Here is a 13,388-nt window from a genome sequence, read left to right on the forward strand (position 1 = left end):
AATGGATACATATTCAACATTGGTGTGTTGCAGGGTTATCTTCCAATGCTGAATTAGCATGCTACGTATCAAATTTTGGAGACTGAAACCCTGTGAAAAACATTGAAAAGTTGACAAGCCTTCAAAACAGATGGTAATCCATTTGTAAAAGGTAAAAGGGTTGTTGGGGGATAGGCCGTGGAACACAGCCACCGCTAAAACAAACAAAAATAAACTTTTCTTTTCAAATACAGCCCTGTTTCCTTGAAGGAAAATAGGTAGCATTTAAAAAAAAAAATGCTTCCTTCATTTAAAAGTGATCATGGACATGGTGGTCTGCTAATCTCACCAGGCCACCATCCCTACGATGACGTCCAAGTGTAGTGAGTCACTGGTTTCAGCCTGCTAGACTAATCTTCATAACACAAGTCAAATTGTGACCCGCATCAATTCAGAAATGTATGAGTCAGTCTATTAATACATAGGTTGGTTGGTAAAATCTTTTAGTGGTTGCAAAAATACTCTTGGCAACTTGTGACCAGTATTTTGCGACCAATGATTCGTACATCTGACCAGTATGTTTTTGTGTTTGAAGAGCAATTGCATCTAAAGTTCTTAATAACATTACCCCTCATTACAGCAGTTTTCATATTTATTGATATGTATTCAAAATACTGCTGCACCCTTTAGGACATGACTAGTATTCACTGTGCTTATTACATTTACATCTATAAATTAATGGTGCTAAGTACCCACTTGTTTAATATTTCGTGCAAAAATCTTGATCCAGTTGATAGAAGTTTCACAAAATTGATTTGGTTTAAACACAATTTGTGCAAATGAGTAGTCAATTGCTGTGTCTGAGCAGTTAATGGTGGACATTCTCTTTTGTTGAGCAAACATGTTAAGAAATAATAGATGTAAACAATGTAGTTACATTAACATCATAGTAGTATTTGTGGGCTGTAATGTATCCAAATTGAGAACTAAGGGCCTGATTAAAGAGATTTCATTGATTCAATTTTGCATCAGTATTCCAGTATACATTTGGGCACTGGTATAGGTGCCTCTATGCAGCATTTGGATTGATTGGCACTTGCAAAATACAGTTTTTACACAGGTATTTCTATGAAAATGTAATTATTTTCCCTCGAGGCAGTCGAAAATGTGAATGGCACTAGAGCAAACTATGTGATCAGGAACTGGTGTATATTTTACACAACCATGTGAGTGGCGGCGAGTCAATTTAAGTACAAATTTAAACATCGAATCCCACTATATACATTTTGGTTCCCATCTGGTGTTGCACAAGCACATGCATTGCAGTCTTCCTATTGTGCAACATAGCTAATTCATTCTCTAAAACAGTTCACATGTATCTCTTCTTTAAAAAATCATATCCTTTGTTGACCTATTTCTCGGATAGCCTGCGGCCCCAGAAACACGTTTATGGTGCAAGCTGACATTTATTGGCATCTGTGACCTTCCAAGTCCTTTAAGGTCACAGTTCATATCATTCAATGAGCTGAAGTACTACGTGGAACAGAAGTATTATGACAATCGCCTCACTAGGGCGTTGGTTGCATTACTGTGGATAAAACTAATTAAAGTCCTTTCAAACTACTCATGGAATTTTCCAACAGGGGAAAAAAAATGTGACTTCAAATAACATGAAAATACATGCAATAAAATTATGTGATAATGCATCTTTTAATGTACACTCTAGATTTCTTCATGCGAAATGCCTTAAAAAAACTCTGACAATAAATTATCTTTTCGTGTAATTGCACATTGTAAATCGATCACAGAAACTGTAAAACCAATCCCATGATTCTGCGAGCACAACATGTTAAAACTCTTGAACGACGTCTGGCGTGGATAGGGTCCTTGTGCAGCTTGTCCTTCCGGACAGTTTTCGGCTCTATTCCTTGCTGCGGTTTCGCGTTCTTTTGAGGAATGATGAGAAAATCCCTGTTTTAGGAGGCGGTCCCATGAGGATTGGCGCCTGATTCTTGTGTGTAATTTTTATCTGGAAAAGAGAAAATAGCCATTGGCATATTTTTGCACAGTGTAAATGCGGTAGAGGCGCATCCAATATCTGAACAATCACAAATATTAACTGGAATAAATGGGTTATGCACTTACACCAAAAAAATGCTTTTGTGGCCTCACTAAAGACAGCTTGGGTATGCCTACTGCTCATGATCAGATGCTGCTTAACTCCCTGCTCCCAATGTCATTGCTTTCTTCCCTATTCTTGTATTTGTCACAGAGGGAGCATATGATTCCACCGTGTTTTGATTAAGTTGTATCCTTCCTTGCAGATGTCAAAGGCCTATTTTTCCTTTTGCATGTTTCTTCAGTATTTGATGTTTAGCACTCGATGGGGGTGCATCTAGTGCTCCTTCCCAGTGTATATTCCTCTCCCAGATGCCCCTGTGCTTTCATTGTGGAACAAGCTCCCCTGTGCCTCCCTCTCCTGCCCCTGTATTCCTGCACAGTGTTGCTTCACTGCTCTTTCCCTGCATTTTGTGTCCCACCCCGCCTGATTCCTTGCTTGCCACTTCGCGCTAGGGTCTCCCGCTGACTAAATTCTACTGAATCTTACCTCACGCGCCCTGGTGACTCTCACTCACTGGGGCGTGGCGCCGCGGCCAGGGCGACTGACTCCGGAATCTGGGGATCACGGTTCGATCCCCGGCACCGGCGGCAGATTAGCCCAGCACCATGTGACTCTGGGCAATAGCTTGCTTAATCTTCCCGACGGCGCCTAGAGACCCTAACGGGTGATTGTGCGCTTTACAAATGTGGATATTATTATTATTATGGTGCCTCCAGCCATGGGCACTCTACCCCCCCCCCCCCCCCGCTCTGGTTTCCACTCATATTTTTCCACTTATTACTTGCCTTGCTATTACTTTTTTGTAATCCTCACCACTTTTTTTCCTAGAGATGGACGTTTTTGTGTCTGTGCAGCTTGCTTCATGAGTAGCACCAGACCTACACATGGAACAGGTTGAACAGACCCTACTAAAAGCCCTGTGCTGGTCAACATCGCTTTGCTGCTCTTTCCCCAGGTTGTATCTGTCGCCATGTTTGCCTCACCCCTTGGTGGTGCCTTCCCACTCCAGACTCTCACCCTCCTCACAACCCACTCTGCTTCCACCCAGGCTTCTCGGTGCCTCGTTATGATACCCCCATGCCTCCCTGCTCATCACTTGCATTGGCATTGCTTCTGAACAGCCTTGGACAGGAAACCAGTTGAACTGAACAGAAAAAAGCCCTGAGCTAATAAAAAAAATAACAATGAGGGTTTTGGCTGCTTGGCCCCTTCGTGCAGCTGACCTGTGATTGCCTAGCCAAAGGGGGAGGACAAGCTGCCTGGGCCTACCAGTGCTTCAAACACTCAGCTTCCCAAGGACACCCACAGGGCGACAGGATGTTGGGCCAGCATTGCTTTCTCTCGATGCTTGTCATGCATTCCTGGGGAGTGCGGCTGGTGAAGATAATTGTATCTCCTTCACCTCTCTTTACCAATTCATCTCCTCCTCTTTTTCTACTTCCCTGAGCTCCCTAGCGAAGTGCGGAACTCAGTCACTTCCAGCTGTGCTGTTAGCGAGACCGACTGGCTTTGCCAATGCTTACATCAATAATATCTGATTTTGCCATATCGTACTTTATATCGCACTTTTGTCATTTGTCAGCGTAGTACATAACAGTTAATATTGTTATCCAATGTAATAGTATTAATCTGTACCAACCTCAGAAGCATGGAAGGCAGAGTCCAACTTGCTGCAGTTGGCACTTGTGCCCTGCTGCTCACACACATGTCAATGGCGGGCGTTGACCCACTGAGCCATGTGCCGTGCATCAGAAGGGTTTCAAGTCAGAATTTAGGCACGGCTTCATAAATTCATACCATACACCTCCGGCACATTTGAACCTGGATTTTGTGACGCCAATTGCATACGCATTTGCTCTGGAAAATTAATTCAAAGCACGATTTGGGACTGTACATTACAGCTTCAGAGCATATATCAGTCTGGTTGCATCTCCCATCCTCAAGGATGCTGAGAACCAGGACCACTATCGGTGATTTATTTCCAAACAATAATGAGGAACAAAAGACAAAGGTTAACACGTGGAAAATGCCAACAATGATGAGCTGCTCTACTAATGAGCTAATTAATTAGTAACATATCACATTGGCAAAAGCATATTGCCAGCATTGAAACGACTGTCTGTCAGCGATTCTTCGCTCATGTCTCTGATGCAAACCTACAACTCACTCTAAATTGTAGTCAGTTGAAGTAGATTATGTTTTCAATTTTGCTAATTCAAGATTAAATTAGTGAAGACATTTTATGAATAGATGTTAGGCTCAAAGCTAATTGAAAGCAATTACGAAGGTGGCATTTTGTCTGTGACTTGAAGATACATTGTAAGATAATAAATGGTTCTCATTATGCCATAAAAAGGTCAGTTCTTGCCTTTGGGCTGGTGATGCCAAGAGTTTTTCAAACGCAGTTGGAGACATTTTCTTTAGTGGACTACAACAAATCTAACACCCATTACTTATTAAATATCAGATGTCACCTTAGCAGCCCCCACATCAGACATGGGTATTTCTTTCAAGCAGGAGAGCCACATCATTAAAACCTGTAAAAAATGTCTCTCTTTAAAGTGCACAGCTGACATTTTCAAGTTGAAATGAATATCTGTGTCTTGTCATTCAGTAATCAGAGTGAAACAAAAATGTCTGCTGCGTGGAGGGGATCATTAAAAAACAGGATAGCCTACTTTTAGGGGTACACTTTCACTTTAGAAGATGTGCTCTTGATAGCTCTTACAGAATAGGGCGGCTCCTTTATACTCGGACCAGTTAAATTAATATTCTGACCTTCCTAAAACAGCCTGCAAATACAGTCTTTTTCGATATTTCCTTCACATCAATACAATAAATTCTATATGAATATGGATTCTGAAAAATCAAATTGATGCTACATGAATATAGATTGTGAAAAATTCAAGTACCGGTATATAGAATTGTGTCATTGCCTTCCTAAGCACAGCTAAATAGATATCATGTATTTTTTTATTGTGGACAAACAGATGTGTATTTGTCAGTAGTAGTGATTTAAGCGCCTATGCAAGGTATATTTTTATGTCGCATAAAACCTTTTTGTGTCTGTGATTTTTATTTTTTTTCCCCGGCTTCGAGGGTTACATATTGGTTTTGCCTCTGGAACTCTTTCAAAACACCAGAAAAAGGCACAACTGGTAACTGAAATAATAGTAATTCAATGTTGTTGATATTCATCAACAAATTCCATTTTTCAATCTTGGAATATTTATTCAATGTGATGTTAAAATATGTTGTAGACACTCTGATATATCTAAGCCCCAACTGTTCTAATCACACGCTATGCCATTGAGACTATCAGCTATGGATTTAAAAGGCATTGCCTTTGGGAATACAAATAGGTTTTAACCCCACAAGTACTGAGGATTGAACCTCTCTCCCCTATCCAGTGTTGAGCCCTCTTTTGATAGTTGGGGCCATTTGCAGCTAAACATTCGTACATTTTTTCACAAAAGATATCCAAACCAAGTTTGCATTTTATAGTTATTGCCACACATGGCTTTGTAAAGGAATCCAGAGTTTGTGGTTACCCCAGATGGAACCAGAAAACCCCCCAAAATAAAAAATGTGAGGGTTTTACTTAAATATGATTTACAAAAGTAATATACTGTTACATCAGTCAGTCAGTCAAAATACTTTATTCGGTTCTTAACAAAAACCACAAAAGTATACAGAGGTCCAAAAAGGGAAAAAACATTTAAATTGCAATATGGCTAGCTAACTACAACAACACAGCAACCAAAGAGAGAATGTAAAAATTAAAAAACAGTAAAAATTAAGTATCGAGTTCATATATGAGTTTAAAAACATACATAATTCATCTAGGTTAAAATAAAAATTCATTATTTAACAGACTCTAAAAATAGATCACGGAAAACTGTTATCTCAAACTGGCTAGTTTTTTCCTCAGTCTCATGGCTATATTTAAAAAAGTGGCAACATTAAAAATTTCCCACGTATTGGACAGCAGTTGAAGGTATAATAGGGCAGGTTTCACTTGTTTAAACCCCTTATCCTTTAGTAGGGGTACAATACATTTTTTCCGTATATCAATAAAGTAACCACAAAAGAACATGAAGTGGGCAGTGTCCATTATAGAAAAACCATCACAGGTACATAATTTCAAGTCTGATACCTTGGTCCAGCAGGGGCGCCCAGAGAGGAGTAGATGACATTTATTTAATCTAAACTTGGTTAATAAATATCTGTGGTTAGCATTATTAACAACCTTCAGATATAGTTCCAAATCATTATCTATTGTTACGACTAGCTGATGGGCTCTCACGGTGGGCTTAATCAACTCGAAGCCCTCTCTATCCATCCCTCTATGAATCTTAAAAGCAGTCTTGACCCATTTTATGTCTCCCTTAACCAGTTTAGACGGCTCCTCAAATATTTCTGGGCGCACTAGTGAGACTGCGACCTTTTTGACATAATTTAGCCACGGAATAGATTCCCAATGTTCTAAACTAAGACAGTCCCTCAGGATCTCGTGGTTCACATCCACTTCTGGGTTCAACCAGACCATAATCCACTTTAAAAGGGGTGCAATAGCAATCCGATCTTCTAAGTATTCCACCCCACATTCTTGGTGAACTATAAAACCTGGAGTCGATTGTGGTACTGATAAAATGGACTTTAAGAATTTGTCCTCTGCCACCTGTAACAACTTAACGTTCTTAAAACCCCATAAATCTGCGCCATACATTGCTATGGAGACACATTTTGCGTCGTACATCTGTAACACTGCCTGTAACGGTTTTACCCCCAGTTTACGGGAAAAACCCAGAACAGCAGAGATGGACCGAACAAATGTATTTCTTTTCTCGGACAGTTGAGGAAGCCAGGTGGAACTTTCATAAAAAAACACCCCAAGGTATGGAAATCTGGTTACCCTTGATAGCCTATTCCCATTACAGTGGAGTGTCATCAACTTCATGTGCCTGCCCTTTGTGCCCACAGCCATGACGTGAGATTTGGTATAGTTGACGCTAAGATCCAGAGAGGACATAAACTCGTAAAAGGAATTTAAAAGACTTTGTAGACCTACTGAGGTGCGCGCTATGAGTGCGGCATCGTCCGCATATAATAAAATGGGTGAGCCACTTGTCTTCCTGAATACCACAGTCTAAGGCATTGTTGCTCGATCAACAAAGTAGGGTTCATTGATCACTGCCCAGAATTTGGCGCTGTTTTTTATCACGTCAATAGAAGTCAATTCTGCCTAGGCATCTTCCCTGATCTCCCGTCTCCTCTGTTCTACTGCTGCTTTATATGCTTTCCTTAGCAGTGCCACACGTTGTCTATCAACAGGCTTACATTTCAAGGCCTCCTTCAATTTACGGTTGGCTACTGAACAGTTGTGATTGAACCAGCCAACTGACTCTAAATCTTTAACTTTGCCAGGATGTGTTAGGTCAGACATGATCTGGTGACAGACCTTTTAGTATGCCCCCACTACCTCACTGTCCCCAGCTTTCTTATCCATGCATATACGCAGCTCCTCCCCTCTACTATTGGAGAGGTTACCTTGGAAATCCTCAGGGACAATTTTACACCATTTAATTCTACGAGCCTGGTCTGTTGCACGAATGTCTTGTTTGTCAACCATATTCAATTGTGTCTCAGATCTACTAAGGACACCTCTTACACGTAGAAAAACAGGGTTGTGATCACTGAAATGAGACCAGACCGGAGAATAATCTACTATGTTACTACCTAGCGTTAAACTTGTGAAGATAAAATCAATAGTTGACCCACTACCATTTCCCTTAAAAGTTGGTATGTCCACCTCATCCCCCGTGGGTAACATTAAACCATTTTCAGCCAAAATGTATTCCAATAGGATTCCCTGCTCCGTATGCTCAAAGTGAGCTTCGCTCTGTTCAATGGGGGCAAAAGGATCATTGGACAAACATTTGTCTGGGCATCTATGGATATTAAAGTCCCCCAGTAATATTATATAGCAATCATTCTCCGACAGCTCCTTATAATCTGTTAAAAAGGAATGTAACGCTGTCAGGTTGCTAGTTGAGGTGGCTCTATCAAAAGAATTATAAAAGTTAATAATTAAGACGTTATATGCCCCTTTACGGGCAATTTTGACTACCAAACAGTAGGGGGAACCTGAAGCAATCACCGTGTGTGTTCCAGAAATATTAGCTGCCACTAAGGTTACCAGTCCCCCCCTCGCTCTTCCTCTAGTGGTAGTAACTGCAGGGAGAGAGTAGGTAATGTATCCATCCAAGGTGAGTATGTTCTTTGTATCCCACGTCTCTTGTAGGGCATTGATGTCTGCGGTGCCTATAGATTCCCTCCAAATAGGGTCATCGACTTTGTTCCTTAGCCCAGCGATATTTCATGTTCCTACCTTTATATATCCGTTATCTCTAGGAGCTTCCATACCCGCCGGTTGGCTGTTTGGCCTAATTACTAAATCCCTACCTTTGCCTAGCTCATGGACAACGGGAACTAATTCCCTGGTGTCCACACTTAAGACCCCGGTCTCCGAGTCCATATTTGCGGGTGAGACGGGGTTGGTCCTATTTCCTTTATCATATCCTAGCGCTTTGCCCGCCTGTTGTCAATCCACCCAACCCAGGTCGGACAGGCAGTCATACTGATTTGTCATTGGGATGTTACCAAGGTTATCTAGTGGATAGCGAGCTTGGGCATAGTTGTGTGTTTGACCAGCAAACATGCCATTGCCCCTAAAGCTGTCTGCATGATGTCTATTGTCATGGTTATGCCTACCTCCTCTTCTCTGAACTAAGTTCCACCCCTCCTCACCACCCCTGCCCCAACTATAGGGATTCATTCCCCTGGGCACCTCTTGCCTCATCGCTCCTCTATGGTGATTTGAATCTTTAAGCCAACTCCATCTGTTATCCCGTTGCTCATTGGGCATATAAAAATAGGACAAGGGCCTAGCCGTGACCAAGGTACCATTATTACTACGAGGATTCCCCCGACAGGTATATTCCGCGATGCGGGAATCCTCAAAGGTCACTACTATGCAGTCCCCCTGTGTTCTTTTCCTATTATATCCTACCCAAGGCGTTCTCTCAACCATTAAGATGTTGCCACAAAGATTTGGGGGTAAGGGATAATTATTAGCCAACCAGTGGCATACCTTATTTTTAAGCGCAGGAAAGGTTTCTGTATTTGGGGGGACCAATTCCATTACCCCTGTCAAAATAATCACGTAGGGACAGGCATCTGGCGGTAGATGAATATTTCGCCATGTCAAGTTATTTTGAGGGGGGGCTGAGTCGGGTTTTGGAGTTAGGATAGCGGGGCCTTTTGAGTTAGCTTGGTCAATGGGCTTATTTAATGTGGGGGTTTGGGTACTCTCTTTATTAATCGCGTGGTTAGGGGGATTTATTACCGGGTTTTTGGGCATCTTATTTTTTACCTCTGCTATGCTCTTACCCGAAAGCCTTGATTTACTGGCTTCAATGGTAGCATTGGTGGTCCTATTAGCATAGTTGCTATCATGAAACCTTATATCCTTGTGTATGTCATGAAGCACTTTTTCAATACCATGAAGCCTAGCTTCTAGGGGTGCGAGTAGGGTTTCGATAATTTTGGTTATGGTACTGCCTATAGGCTCCTCCTCCCCATTAGCCACCCCTAATAAATCAGCCCTCGACCTGTTGGCTATAATGCTATCCTCGAGGATGTCAGCCAGGGAATTATCCAAGATGGTATCATCGATGATGTTCAGGGGTAAACTGGCGACCTCAGATGGGGCTGCTTCCGCCCCGATTTTCTGCCCAATGGATTCATTGCCAGGATCTCTCTACTGTACCGATCCACTCCTCTCATTTGAATCAATACGAGTATTCCCGGCTATAATAGCACAAGCTTTCTTGGCTCCAATGATGTTAATGTTTGGGAGCTTGCGTTTATGGATTGCCCCCTCCCGCTTCCCCCTCTTTTGTTCATTTATAGTCACTACCTGGGGGTCTGCCTGAGGATATGCGGGTTAGAATCCGAACTAGTCCCTATGAGGTTATGTGCCTGAGCCTGGATGTTAAGGGGTGATGGGTCTCGTGACTACAGTGCACATTGTGAATATCAGCAAGGACCTGCACAGGATTGGGTATGTGGAATGAAGTATCAGGGGTGCGGGCAGAACCAATGAGACCTAAAGACGATCTTTTGGCTAATGCCAGATCCTGGGAAACCCTTCTTTCCATAAGTACAATACCTTGATCGATCAAGGAGTTGGTACGCACGATAAAATCGTCTAAGGTGCCTGTCAATTTTTTTCCACCCGCCGCTGCCATACTTCTAGTTTCGCGGCACTCCATGCTCCTCACCAAAACAAAGAGAGGAAACAGCAAGGACCACGAACACTAAACTCTCGTAGGGATTTCACTGGGATGACAATTAATCAGCTCAGGATACCCCTAACTGGCGTTGAACCCAAGACAAGCAAGAAACACTTGCACAGCAAAAAATAAAGAGACCACAGTCTCGGGAGAGCAGCCAAGAGCCAAAAGCCTTGGCCCAGTCCAGTCTCTTCCGGCCTCTGACGGCCGCAGACAGTCCCGCCCTTGTCCCGGGCTTCTCCCGGGACGCTCCCGCGCGCTCCCGCACAGCGGTGTAGAGATCCTATTATAAGGTGTAGGGAGAGGTCGGGGGCGTGGCAAGCAGCAGGGAGAGCGGACCAGGTGTGGTAATTTGGTCGTGCAGGGGCTCCTGGGATACGGAGTCCCTGCTGCACAGCTCGCAGCCCTGCTGCAAAACAAATCCTCGTCCCTCACGTTCCACTCAGCAGTCAGTGTCTTTCCTCACACAACGAAGCGGGACCCGCTGAGCGGGTCCGGCGAGCAGTTGTCAGCCCTCAGGAAGATAAGAACAAGCGGCAATTCAAACCCGCAGCTCCTCCTCACCAGGCAAGAACAGAGTTTTCTTTAGAGTATCCCACGTTGGCCTCAGGTAGCACGGCTTATCAGTGCTCGAGGTCGGGGGCGTGGCAAGCAGCAGGGAGAGCGGACCAGGTGTGGTAATTTGGTCGTGCAGGGGCTCCTGGGATATGGAGTCCCTGCTGCACAGCTCGCAGCCCTGCTGCAAAACAAATCCTCGTCCCTCACGTTCCACTCAGCAGTCAGTGTCTTTCCTCACACAACGAAGCGGGACCCGCGGAGCGGGTCCGGCGAGCAGTTGTCAGCCCTCAGGAAGATAAGAACAAGCGGAAATTCAAACCCGCGGCTCCTCCTCACCAGGCAAGAACAGAGTTTTCTTTAGTGCATCCCACGTTGGCCTCAGGTAGCACGGCTTATCAGTGCTCAAGGTCGGGGGGCGTGGCAAGCAGCAGGGAGAGCGGACCAGGTGTGGTAATTTGGTCGTGCAGGGGCTCCTGGGATACGGAGTCCCTGCTGCACAGCTCGCAGCCCTGCTGCAAAACAAATCCTTGTCCCTCACGTTCCACTCAGCAGTCAGTGTCTTTCCTCACACAACGAAGCGGGAACCGCGGAGCGGGTCCGGCGAGCAGTTGTCAGCCCTCAGGAAGATAAGAACAAGCGGCAATTCAAACCCGCGGCTCCTCCTCACCAGGCAAGAACAGAATTTTCTTTAGAGTATCCCACGTTGGCCTCAGGTAGCACGGCTTATCAGTGCTCGAGGTCGGGGGCGTGGCAAGCAGCAGGGAGAGCGGACCAGGTGTGGTAATTTGGTCGTGCAGGGGCTCCTGGGATACGGAGTCCCTGCTGCACAGCTCGCAGCCCTGCTGCAAGACAAATCCTCGTCCCTCACGTTCCACTCATCAGTCAGTGTCTTTCCTCACACAACGAAGCGGGACCCGCGGAGCGGGTCCGGCGAGCAGTTGTCAGCCCTCAGGAAGATAAGAACAAGCGGCAATTCAAACCCGCGGCTCCTCCTCACCAGGCAAGAACAGAGTTTTCTTTAGAGTACTGTTACATCCATTTGACTCTTCCTTTTGGGGAGATATGCAGTGTTTGCAAGTTGTAGACCAACTCGTATTGGCAAGAGTTAATAATTAAGTTGCAGCTTATTACGATTTTGCATTAACCTTTCACTATGCATCAATCCATAAGGTAAAATCTAATGACTAAAAATAAGTGTGAGGAAAAGCGATGCAGTTTTGAAAGATGCCCAAAAATCTGACTTTAGGAATAGTGGATATTCATACATCTCTGAATTTGGGGATTATTGACTGATTGACACTTTTAATAAAAACAGTACCCAACATGTGTGAGGTGGCTTATTGCCCGGCCAGAAAAAGCCAAGGACACACAGTGGAAATGACAACATTTTTTATTTTAATTTCAACAATACTTGGGGTGGGGTAGCTACATTACTATTACATTATTATTGTCCAGTGGCTGGCCAGAACCGACGATAATTGAACAACATCATATGTCAGCGTGCACAAAGGAAAAACTACAAAACACAATTACTGAAAATAAAACACTAGGGATGTCTAGGCTGATGTGGTGTGCATGGATCTCACTATCTTCCATTCCTTTTCATACTCAAAACTGCAATGTCCAATAAAAGTCCTACTACTCAATGTTCCTACACTTCTCCAAGTACATCTGTACCCAGGTGCATGGATATGCTAAACATAATTGACAGGAAGAACCCACAATTGTGACTGTGGTATAGCAACTTACTGTCAGTGTGGTCTTCACATGATCCAGGTTTTATCCAAATCATGCCCTATGCAATAGGCCCAACTACACACTTTGGGTATAATTATTTATAAAGATAAGCGATGGAATGTTGCATAATGGGACCATTGCCATTTGCTGAAAGTTCTTGTGTTTCCTGTCACCGAAAACTGGAAAAACTATGAACCCAGTGATAGAAATCTTAGAATGTGCAAATGATGAAAGTATATTGTTGTGGCATGTTTCCTTACATCCTATGTGTGATACCTGCAGTAAAATATAAGTACTCTAACTCAGCACTTTGCTTGCAGTTGCTATCCAATGATTTCAAATGCACTACACCCAGTATGAATTGTGGGCACAATGAGCCCAGAGAAAACTCAAAAATGTCTGGTACTTCCATATCCACCTGACACAGAGGGGCACATTTGAGGGTCAAAGTTTGACAGCTATATGTCTTTGAACGAGGAAGACTGAAGGAAAAAATGTTAACTATTTGATAAATAACATGTTCATTTGATTGTAATGGCCAGCCATTTAAGCTGAGGGAGGTCTGGTACGTAGCAACAGAAGCCTTAGGATGTGTAGATATGGAAAATATATGAGGTCCAAAAAGCCTATGGGTC

The 13,388-nt window shown here is 43.5% G+C and overlaps 1 protein-coding gene across 2 annotated transcripts in view; it reads right to left on the bottom strand.

Annotated features, from left to right (window-relative positions):
• Positions 1-1,670: 1,670 nt before the first annotated feature.
• DGKB (diacylglycerol kinase beta) overlaps positions 1,671-13,388 on the bottom strand; it is a 1,755,973-nt gene continuing 1,744,255 nt past the window's right edge. For both annotated transcript variants that reach the window (XM_078663763.1, XM_078663762.1), the window contains one exon: positions 1,671-2,008. In XM_078663763.1, coding sequence (XP_078519889.1) covers positions 1,901-2,008 — 108 coding nt within the window. In that variant the 3' untranslated portion in view covers positions 1,671-1,900. The remainder of the gene's footprint in view (positions 2,009-13,388) is intronic.

The sequence above is a fragment of the Lissotriton helveticus genome, chromosome 10 (assembly GCF_964261635.1).
Source record: "Lissotriton helveticus chromosome 10, aLisHel1.1, whole genome shotgun sequence".
NCBI classification, from domain to species: Eukaryota; Metazoa; Chordata; class Amphibia; order Caudata; family Salamandridae; genus Lissotriton; species Lissotriton helveticus.